At 44.2% G+C, this 12,346-nt stretch overlaps 1 protein-coding gene across 1 annotated transcript in view; it reads right to left on the bottom strand.

Annotated features, from left to right (window-relative positions):
* Nucleotides 1–12,346, bottom strand: part of lrch1 (leucine-rich repeats and calponin homology (CH) domain containing 1) — a gene marked incomplete at its 3' end in the record, with an annotated part of 101,095 nt that overhangs the window by 43,842 nt on the left and 44,907 nt on the right. The window contains exons 3-4 of the mRNA XM_080753692.1: nucleotides 4,861–4,987; nucleotides 2,586–2,691 (exon numbers count right to left, since the gene is read on the bottom strand). Coding sequence (XP_080609818.1) covers nucleotides 2,586–2,691; nucleotides 4,861–4,987 — 233 coding nt within the window. The remainder of the gene's footprint in view (nucleotides 1–2,585; nucleotides 2,692–4,860; nucleotides 4,988–12,346) is intronic.

Here is a 12,346-nt window from a genome sequence, read left to right as displayed (position 1 = left end):
CCATTAAGACCAGAGGCCGATTCTACAAATGCCTTCTAAATCAGTAGTTCTCAAACAAGGCTGTGAGCTTTTATAACGTATCTAAAATGACACAGATGCTTTCCCAGTTTTAATAGGTTAATAATGTACATGTACTGTAGCATCACTTGACTTGAACCACTTTTAACTATTTAAACTTGGAATATTTGTATACTTTGGGCCTTTGGCTAACAGCTTGTAGCTATTTTTGAAAAATCTCAAATCAAATCAAAAATCAAACATTTGGAATTATCTTGAAGCTTTTCAACATCACAAAGGTTATGGGGATCCCTGGCACAAAAAAGAAAATCTGATGGGGGTTCACGGCCAAATACCGGCACATATTGTGTACATATTGTGGGGATCCTTGATATGAAAATGTTTGAGAACCACTGGTCTAGACACTGCAGGTTTGTTGAATATAAAGTTATCATAGCCTGGTTACTGTAGGTTTGTTGGTAGAGCATCTGATGTTTCAACAGGTTTTCCCCCTCAGGGATGAATAAACTTGATCGGACCTCATTCTGCTTGCTTTCAAGTTGTGTTTAATAGAACTGGGGGAAACTAGTTCCTTATCAGTATCAAGACTACACTTTAAAAGGCCTCAGTATTGTAACCTAACAGTATGTATTAACCACTTGAACCCTAGCGTCACCTGTAGCGCTTTTCTCCAAAGCGAATGTATCTCACATTCACCCATTCACACACCGACAGCGGAGGAAACAATGAAAGGCACGTTGCTGCTCGTCGGGAGCAGTTAAGGGTTCAGTGTTTTGCTCAAGGACACTTCGACGCATAGCTAGGAGGAGCCGAGGATCAAACCTGAGACCTTCGGATCCCAAGACGGCCACTCTACCTCCTAAGCCACTGCCGCCCACCTGTCTGTATTATGGGTGGCGAACATTCTTTTTAGCAAATAAATGTGATACAGAAGGGTAAAAGTTTAGAGCTGGGGGACCCCGGGGCCCGGGCATCTATGTCCACTATAGCGTTTTAACCTTTGGACAATCACTCCAGGACAATCTCCCTATTCCTTTCATTAGAACTGTATGACATTTCAGTGTAAGTAAAACTTGTACTAGAGATGCAGTGTGTCGCTTTTGAGACCACTGTCTCTGTTAGCCAAGAGTGGCAAAAATAATACTTTCTAATATTCCACAACGAAGGGCCGGGAAAACAGAAAGTGGCGTCTCTCTCCCGTGTATTTATGAAATACTTTAGTAACATCTAAACGGAAATCTAAGTGTTCCGTCTGGAACATAAAATGAAACGGAGTGTGTGATATATGAAGGTGCTACAGTAGGTTATTAAGTGCTTTATAAACAAATAGAAGGGCAAAAATCAACTCTAAAAAGTACAGGCAGCCAAAACTGGAGTAATGTGATCTCTTGTCTTAGTGTTACTTAAGATTCTAGCTGCAGCGCTGTTGTCTGCCGATCCATAAGCCAGGTTTAATAATATTATTTATGGGCTCGTTCTGCTGTCTAGGCTTCTGGGCTTTATGAATTGGCAATGCAATCTAATATGTTCCCTTCCTAACTTCTTAGTATAATTGCTACTCGGCATCTGGTTTGCACAAACACAAAGTTTGGCATTCCCAGATACAGACGCAACATCATGCAGCATCTTATCAGGTCCTCCTTTCCCTGGCAAGGCACCTTGGTGACGTGACGCAACATGCTGCAACGCAACATTGTCTGCTTGCGTTTCTCCTGCGATACGTACAGTTGTGGTCCACTGACTTCAAGTGCACTCAATTATACTGTTATACAGGTCCAGTGAAACCAACCTCCTGGAGGTCCGCACTGCCAAGTACCACACCTGGGGGGATAGGACTTTCTCTATTTCTGCCCCTCCCCAGTCACCTCAGAAGTGCCCCCTCCCTCCCCTCCTTCAAAACCTCACTCAAAACCCACCTCTTCAAAATAGCCTATCCCAGCTGAGGTCTGGCAATGATGCCTCCCTAGTCCTTGGTTGACTTTTTATCTTTTTAATACTTGTATCACCCTATTGTTTTTAGCTTAATGAAGTTGTTTCTTTCCTTTCTCTGTAAAGCACTTTGGGTATTTAGAAAAGCGCTATATAAATCCGAGCTATTATTATTATTATTATTAGTAGTAGTAGTAGTATTAGTAGTATTACTGTTGTAAATTGGATGCTTTCCTAAAGAGTGTTATACCCTTGTTCAAATAATGTATGCCATGCCCCCTTTTTTGCTACAGTACATCTGTTTGAATATCGTATTGTTATGTATCGTATACTGTATGTATACAATCTGTGCTCCATACCATGGTCGTGAGTTAAATAAATGATGATGATGATGATGATGATGATAAATGTCAAACCACTAATCAACACTCAAACATGTAGTTACTGTGATCCAACCAGCTTGTATTAAAAGCATGTACATTGTCACTTTCAATTTGGCCAATTGGCTGAGCCCCCAGCAGGCACCCCTATGGACCGTTATTTTACATCATACAATCTCCCCCATACGGAACGGGCTTACAAGAACAATGACAACAGACTTCCATATCCAAGTGTGAGTGGTTGTTCTTGAGGCTCACCTTCTGGAAGGACACAGAGGAGGTTGCGACGCACGTTGAGTTCTCGCAGGGCCTTGAGTCTGCCGATGTGCCGGGGAAGAGCCGAGATCTCGTTACAGCTGATGTCCTGGGGGGTGGACACAGGCGACAACACACTCATATTATTATTATCAGTGGTTTGCTGTTAAAATAAAAACTGCTAACTAATGATGGTCTTGTGATTACACACCTGCCTTCAGGCCCACACACTGGCCTAAAAAAAACTAAACCATCCCTCCAGAGACTCCTACTCCTATGTGTCTCCTCTTATCCTGTCTGCCAGCAGAGCAGGTGCAGCCAGGCCTGCTGACATCTTTTTATCTCTCCTCTCCTCTCCTCTCCTCTCCTCTCCTCTCCTCTCCTCTCCTCTCCTCTCCTCTCCTACCACCTCCTCTCCTCTCCTCTCCTCTTCTACCACCTCCTCTCCTCTCCTCCCCTCCCACCTCCTCTCCTCTCCCGTGTAGTTCTGTTCTCAATGATTTTCACCTCCACTGGAGCAGAAGTGCATTACATAACAGCAGTCAGCAGCTCTCTCTCAACCCCCGACAGGGAGAACTATGTGTTCTGAGGCTGACTCTCACGCTCACATGCACACGCCCACACACTCCTACAGTACCAGCACCGGTTCCATGAGGAAGTCCCTTAAGGGAGCCACACATTTAATTTCTTGCATGTCTAGTGACATAACCCACCCACACACACACACACACACACACACACACACACACACACACACACACACACACACACACACACACACACACACACACATTCTAACAATTTATTTATGTCCACAAAACACACACACACACACACACACACACACACACACACACACACACACACACACACACACACATTCTCTCACTCAAGGGCATGGCAATATATACATATTATATCAATATATATTATGACAACACACGCCTAAGGGCGAGGTCGCGCCATGTCTTGGCCATCTGACCAGTGATGTATATCGGACCAGTTACCCATATATGGAGACCCCTGGTACCCATATATGGAGATCCATCACAGATATGGCCTTAACTCATCCAGTGCTAGGAATCTCCACTAGAGGGCGCCCAATGGCCAGAGAATCCACCATAGACATACGCTGTATATGCACAAGCCGTGCGCAGCCATGACACGCCTGAACACTTTCCTTTGTGTCATGAACAGGAACAGGATAAAAGTTAGCTTGAAGTTAGTTATTGGCTACCAAGCATTTTAGATGCCCTATTTTCGGTGATTTAGCCGTGATTAAACCTTGCGCACCTCATGGATATGCATGGAACAGAGAAAATTAGCTCTTAAGATCCTGGATTGCATTGGAGTGGACGGCAAATATCGGCGGCGCGACGCTCTCGCGGGCCGATGTAAACAGATCGCGGCCGGCGGCCGGCTCGAAAATTTAGCCCGGTGCTTCGGTAAGGCCTCTGGATGTTTTTTTTTATTTTTATCGGCACCCCGAACGATAAAAAGGCAGAAATAAAGCCGAACTAGTTCGGGATAGGCACAGTAAGAGTTAATATTGATGACATCAGGGATCTCCATATATGGGCATAAAAGGGATTTGGTTCCCCTGGCATCACAGGGATCTCCATATCTCCATACAGTATATGGGCATAAAAGGGATTTGGTTCCCCTGGCATCACGGGGATCTCCATATATGGGCATAAAAAGGATTTGGTTCTCCTGACATCACAATGATGTCAGAGCGTGAGAGTCAATCAACAAAAAAGATAAGCGTTACCCATACATACAGACAGATACGGTCAAGAAAGATGTGACGGTTCTGAGAGTAAACTGCGTCCTATACGGTCGCAACAAAGTCGATAGAGGTATGCGGTCAAATACGAGCCACCACAGACACAACCCGGAAATAAGCGGCGGTCGAGTAGGATGCGGTGGCGGTCGAGTTGGATGTGTTTTATTTCATGACAAAAATAGTGTATTTTACAGAGTGGGCGGAGAATAGACTTTCAACAACGCAAAACTATCTTTGGTTAGGTGAGTAGCGAAGTAGTTTTGTTTATTTTGACCCCTCGTAGGGGTACAGAAATCCTGGTCTAGTCTTTTAGCCAGCCGCCTGTCAGAGCGTCAGTGCAGCTGACACTCTGGACCAGAGCTACTGTACATATCGCCCAGCACTAGCACACGAGCTCGCTCACTCACTCACTCACTGACTCACGCACACATGCACGAACAGTACACAGCACACAGTACACAGTACACAGCACACAACACACAGTACACATACTAGTTCCATGAGAGTCCTGAGCTGTCCGATAGTTTCGGGGAGGCTGACCAGCTTGTTGTTACTGGCGTTGAGCACCCTGAGAGGCAGACCGCACAGGCACGCCGGCAGCACCCCCAACTGGTTACGACTGCAAGGACAAGAAGCACAAAGACCAGGTAGAGAGTTAGAACAAGAGCACTCACACTGTCTCACAGCACACAGCTTGTAGATCTGCTATTTTTTGGCAAATGTTCCGCCCCAGGATAATGGATGTTGGGGATATTTTGATTATCACGATAATATCGTAAATCACAATTTCTTTGGTCACAATCGTGATATGAAATTTTTATATCGTCCCATCCCTATTATTATATATATGTACGACATGTTATCATCATGCAGAGGTTTTTCCTTGCCTTCTAGGAAGTGTAAGAAGTTTCACGCTGATCAGTACAGTTATAGGTAAAACCAAAATCGGCCTGTTATAGCGCCACCGTGAGGCTGATTTGAAAAATTTAGGATAGGATGTGATTTCTTCCTTGACGTAGTGGGAATGTAGACGGGCGGCCAGGCGGGTGTAAAACATAGTCTCGGACACACTTTCGGCCTGGCGGAGATAATAATAACCAAGACATTCAAATACACACTATTATAATAACCAGGTCATTCACTGCATACACAATGTGTCAAAAGTTATACATTTATGCTTGAATTATATAAGATGGGAGTCGCGTGCTGGAAATGGCACGTTGTGAGCTTGCAAATCTGCTATTTCTGGTCCATGACATTGTTGCATGACAAAGAAATTACATTTAAAAGTATGCTCCTCGGAGCACAGGTCACTTTGCCAACCCATTTTGGAAGGCAGTCAGATGGACGGACAGACAGAGGCAAAAACATTTAGTCTGCTACAGCCTTCGGCCAACCAACCTGACAGAGAAAATAAGGCTTAGTCTGTGATTTTTTTGTTTGAGTGCTTTGAAATCCAGCAACACTCCACTGAACTAACCAACTAACAAACTGACTCACTGACGAGCCAACTCAGCAGTTAACTCTGCCCCTCAGTCCTGGGACTCTAAGGCCCTGTCCAGACGACAACGGATTTTTAATCCCCGGGGAGGTAAAGCCACGAACGCACATGGGTGTCCACATGCAAACGCATGCAAACGGAGGACTAGCCGAATAGTTTCCAAAACTCCGGCTGCAGTGCATTTTTGTTACCCGGGCGTATTTCTTTTGCCTTGTGGACACCGTAAACGGAGAGGTTCTTTGCTTGCATGCTTACGTCACCTTGTGCTCCTCGCCTCCTCCTCCTTGCTATGAGAGAATCCCATGGTAGTCTCTGTAGAATATCCATATTTATGAGCGCATTCACGACATGTTAACATTAGAGAGCTCAGCTGTCTTATTTAGGGATGGAGTCCTAATGAATGATTGTTTTAATGATATTTGTTACTCTTGTCAAATGTCATCTTCATAGATGGTTGGTCACTGGTCAGCCACTGGTCAGCCACGAACTCACAGTTGCAAAAGATACCAGTTATGTTCTGAATGTGTCTCACATAGCTTTCCACCGGCTCAATAAGCCGGATCGATAAGGTGCTCATTATCAATAACGAGATGCAGCCCGTCTTGTTAACGGAGCATATCTGACGCGACGCGCCTGCCTCCTCTCTTTGTCAAAGTTTGGATATCAAATGCCAATATCAAATGATTTCAAGCATAATGGAGACATACGCACTCTCTCTCTCTCTCTCTCTCTCTCTCTCTCTCTCTCTCTCTCTCTCTCTCTCTCTCTGAATGATAGAGTTAGCGCACCACACTCTCTCTCTCAATACAAAGTGATGCTAGCTTGACCACGATGTTCTGATTGATAGAGTTACATTCGTTTAATGCTGAGAGAGAGAGAGCGCACCACACTCTCGACGATTCCTCTCCCCTCTCCTCTCCTGCTCTAGAAATATTTCGCGAATTTATATTAGATTAATGTTTAAATAGCAATTGTGCATGTTAAAGTGTGAAGATTGTGAAACTTGGACGATGCATAGCCTATAATAGGCTATAGATAGATAGCTGCTGCAATGATTGCATGAGAGCAGGGGTACGCGGCCACCCGCTTCGGTGACGCACAGACAGGGATTTATAGCGTTTTGATAATACCGTGTGGACACACATATTTTTTTACACGGGCCCGTGTGGAGGCGTAGAGGTTTCCCCGGGGATTAAAAATCCGTTGTCGTCTGGACAGGGCCTAAAATTATACCAGGTAAAAATACCACCTTAACCTTGTGTGGTTAAGAGTTTCAGCCCTGAGACAGGGAGGTCAGGGGATTTAATCCACGGCCGGACTATAAATTAAGCATCAAGGGTGAGGGGTAGGCTAAGTCCCTGTCACATACTAGAATCATGTCCAGGGGGTGTACTTGTACATCATGCTGCTTCACACTACAGAAACAGGAGCTAGTCGCCTGACTTATGGGCCACATGGCTCGGGAACTCTTGATTCCCAAGGCTACTTACTACTAGGTAAAGTGACGCATAAATAAACGTACTGCTACTCAGGCCATCGCTCATGGAAAATCTATTCCAATAAGCGCCCCTGTGTCAGTCAGTCTTATGGAGCTGATTTTCCAATAATGATTGCCTCCGCTGTACATAATCCCACTTATTACATGGCTACAAACAAAATCTAGAATTTGACACAAAATATTGATTAAACAATTATGTGATTGGCTTACAAGCTTCCGCTTCCATAGAAAAATAATCATAGGTAGAGCAGTAGTCTGTTAACAAGAAATGTCTGATTGGCCAAATGGAATCCAGGCCAGCGCATTCAACCAATATGTGTAATAATTGCATGCAGGGTTAGTTTAAAACCCTAATCTGGCCCATACGAGCTAAGCTAGCTAGTAGCACACCCACACTGACCACGAAAAGAACAGATCTATAAGCTAAAAGATAGGTAGGTTCCTTTCGGCAAGCGACACTGCCATAGGATTGAGTATAAATTGACAAAACACAAAATAACTATAGGCTTACAACCGAATCTTTTGCTCTCACAAACAGCAGTGATGTGCGTGCAGCAAAGTGCTGCTCGACTGATTAAAGTGAGTGATAAATATAAATCTGAAAATGCTGCAGTTGCAGACCGTCTCTCCAGCCCCAATTAAACTCACACAGTACACTGTTAAAATCATCAATGTTTATTTAACTCTGAGAGTTACAGACCCTTACGGGTGCATTTGGTACCACCGTTTCGCAAGCGCTGAGGAACTTATCAATATTTTAAGAAGAAAGCCTCCAGCCTCTCATAAAGATTTCATTGGCAAAGGCCAGAAGTTCTATGTTATAAAATAAATATGTTATATAATGGAGTGCTTTTACATTCAGAGTATATTAATGCACGTTAGTGTTGTCTTGTATAATAACCCATGGGAAAAAGAAATCTCTCTCACACACACTTTTCCCTTCTCTGTCAAGCATTTCTGCATTTCTACACAACACACACACACACACACACACACACACACACACACACACACACACACACACACACACACACACACACACACACACACACACACACACACACACACACACACACACACACACACACACACAGTATGCTAACAGAAGGGCATACAGTAGCTAATGTGTAGAGCTGGCCATAAATCAAATGTCAGAATATTCAAATATTCGGCAGGTTGCCATTTCAACGTTCAATTTCAATGTTTAGACAGTTCATTTTTTTTGTAATAGTTTATACATGTATATCATCATGGTCAAGTTACCTACAGTATGTGCAATGCATGTGGAGATGACAATCTTGTCGCAAAGAGACTTGACTTGAGTTACAGGCTATTGTCATTCACAATAAGTATTCCAGCTATTCACTAATGTATGGAATACCTAACTGGTATAATTGGGGAAAGCCATTTGTGTGTGCCTGTATTGCAAACCCTGTCATGCTAGTTCTATATGTAGTTAAAATGATACACACATACAGATACAGTACACATCCTCCCACGCCAGCTGTCTCAAACCGACAAACACCAAAGCACACTCCACGGAGCTCTTCTCAAATGTTTCCCAACGAGGCTGAAAACCAGATAAAAGCAGCCTCTCCCATCAAGGCCAAGCCTGCAACCTCCCTGTCACCTCTCTCCTCTCCTCTGATCTTCTGTGGGTTAGGTTTGTGCGAGTGTGAGACAGTGTGTGTGAGTGTGTGTGCGTGTGCGTGCATGCGTGCGTGTGAGAGAGAGAGAAAGAGCGAGCACACACAACAAATGCAAGCTAAGGCTAAGACCTCAGCACTAACCCTGAACACTCAAAGCCCTGTGTGGATAACTGTGGTCCCACACAACTGTATGTGTGTAAAGATGAAAATAGTCTGAGGTCGATGATGCTCAACTGCTGGTTGGCACACACACTCATCCTCAGTGTGCATTTTACTATGATAGTGTACAAAATACGTACACGCCTCAGGGCGACATTCTTGGCCATCTGGCCAGTGATGAATATCGGACCAGTTACCCATATATGGAGACCCCTGGTATGGTGATCCATGGACTGTATATGGAGATGCTGTGAGAGCCCAAACATGCTTACTCGGTTATTCGTTATGTGAAAGTCCTATGATGTCTATGACCATACATGGAGATCCCTGCATGTCTGTAGAACCAGCCGTTAGTGTGGTATGTGGCCGATGTGGCCTCCATATATGGGCATTCCTATATGAACTCCTGTAAGATATGGGCTTAATATTGATTACATCAGGGAACTCCATATATGGGCATAAAAGGGATTCTGTTAGTGTGACATCACACTGACGTCAGAGCATGATGTCAGAGCGACAGACCCATAGAACCACAGTGTCAGGCGTTATAGACAGAGATACATACTGTACATATATACTGTACATACGGACAAGCTGTGACCGTTCACACTTCACATATAACTTGCGACCTACGGTCGCAATAACCAAATGGACCCGTTACATTTGCACATTCTCATAGTTACAAATGGATAAAACACTGAGGACACAGTGTAACACGAAACCACAGCATTTTCTAACTTTAGCTCCATACTGTATATTTGCCTTTCTTTATCTTTTAACGAGAAAGAAGTCTGGTTTCTACAATAGCTGCCACTGTATGCATTAAGAATAGATACACAATAACTTGTAATGTATGCATGGGACAAGCATTGTATATTATCTGATTCTGAACAAAATGAAAAGCTATGAGTGCTTGATCTGTGAGATAAAGTGTGCGTGTGACGTGCGTGCGTGCGTGCGTGTGTGTGTGCGTGTGTGTGTGTGTAGGGGTGAATGTATCTCATATTGTAAAGAGCTTTGGAAAAAGATTCTTTATAAATGCATCAGCATTTTATTTTACTGTTGGTTCACCTCCACTGTAATAAGCACCATAATATATATTTGACTTCCTTTATTTGTACTTCTGCTTTGTGTGTGTGTGTGTGTGTGTGTGTGTGTGTGTGTGTGTGTGTGTGTGTGTGTGTGTGTGTGTGTGTGTGTGTGTGTGTGTCTGTCAGTGTGGAAAGTCAGCTCAGTGCATAGAGTTACTATACTATAAACCCTATTATATTTCACACAGATCACTTGTGTAAAAAAATAACTGTTTCTTCTGAAACAATAAGGCTGTGGCCAGTGCAGTATATTGTTTTACAATCTCAAGGTTAAATTCACACTCCGTTTTTTACCGTGCAGACACGGTTATGTGGCCCAGTGCACTTTAAAATATTGAGGTGCACTGTCTGCTGTTTTATGAAGATTTCCCAACAAAATATGAACACAATGCAAGATGACAGACAGGCCAGAAGACGTCACTAGGTTTCAGGGAAGGGAACATCATGTTACACTACCAGTGGTTCTCAACCTGTGGGTCGGGACCCCCAGGGGGGGGTCCCCAAATTATTTTGGGGGGTCCCAGATGATTAACTTAATGTGCAATGTTGTTTTCTTAACAGTAAACCCATATAATACCCATATATAGTGGAACTGTGCACATCCACCTCTTTAAAGGTCCTACACCATGCATTTAAAAATAATTTATATAACACTGTTTGTGTCCCAAAAACGTTTTTGAAAAGGTTTGAGGCTAAATTACCACTCCTGAATACAGAGCCCCTGTCATTTCTGCCTGGCTTTCAGAGCATTTTCAGCTGCAGTACCACCTTGTCCTGAGTGGGAGGACTGCGCTATTGAGCCAGTTTTGGCCCCACACTCCTCCCCACCTCCTGCTCAGCAGGCCTGCCCACCCCTCCCCAACCCTCTCCCAGCTCCTCCTGCCTCCTTCTCAGGCCTGCCCACCCCTCCCCAACCCTCTCCCAGCTCCTTCTCAGGCCTTGTGACATCACAAATCTGACATTTCACAATCAGGACCGTTCTGAGACATGCTAACATAGATCTGCCCATAAACTGAGAAAGACACAATGGTCAGAAATAGGACTTTGTGAGGATAGAAGTTGCTGGTGGGACACCAAGAAAATACATAAAAATTGGAAAAATGAAAATTCATGGTGTAGTCCCTTTAACGCCACCAGGAGCAGATTTCTTTTTGAGATCGCCGTTATTTTGGGATTCATCAATCTATAGTAACTTTGACTTGAGTGTACGGCCCACTCAGAATCAAACATTGACATTTTATAAAAGGCATACATGGACATGCACGGATTGCACGCGTCGCATATTTTATTTCCAAGTGACAATGACTAGCAATTAAAATATAATATATAACAGCCTATTTGCAATGTTATAAGTTAGGTGCTTAATCATTCACCCAAGTGATTTAAAAGTAAGACCTAGGCTATACGAGCAATTGCATGCAAGAGCATTTTTGGGAGTCGGGACCAGCACCACTGTAATCTTTTCATGGACAGTGAGGTTTCCAAACTTCTGGAGTTATGTGCAACCTGGGTTACGGATAAAAGACCTGACACACCGCGCTGTGCCCAGCGCAGGTGATCTTCACGCAGTGGGTTTGGGCCACCGGGAACTCAGCGCACATCACATCAGCACACATCAGCCTTCATCCTAAACGCTCATGGAGCCAAACGCATTCAGGAACAAGATAAGGGGGCAGGGGGGGCTGTGCCAGGGCCCTGTTATCGCGTACACAGACAAGATAACTGTTAGGGTTAGGGCCATGGTTACCAGCAAGCAAAACACTACATATCCCATCGTGCAACTCGGCCGCCAGCATCATGGAGCGTCTATTCTCCATAGGCTCCAGTTCATTGCTGATGCAAAGAAACGGCTTTATCTCGGAATCTACTTCCAAAACGCCAAGAAGGCCGAGAGCCACTCTTTTTCACCACAGGCAAACACAGTAGGACTGAAGTTTCCACAGTGTACAGTACCACAATGCGTCGACCGCGGACATGACAGAAGGCGAGCGGTGCTCGTTCTTCACGTCGCAAAATCGGGAAGTTTCGAGAATATTTAAGGCTGCGTTATTTAAACAACGGACAGTTTCAGCCGTCAGAT

Source organism: Nannobrachium achirus (genome assembly GCF_963921795.1).
Source record: "Nannobrachium achirus genome assembly, chromosome: 22".
In the NCBI taxonomy this organism is placed as follows: Eukaryota; Metazoa; Chordata; class Actinopteri; order Myctophiformes; family Myctophidae; genus Nannobrachium; species Nannobrachium achirus.
The sequence above is the reverse complement of the archived record's forward strand: the minus strand, read 5'-3'. Positions and strand labels throughout refer to the sequence as shown.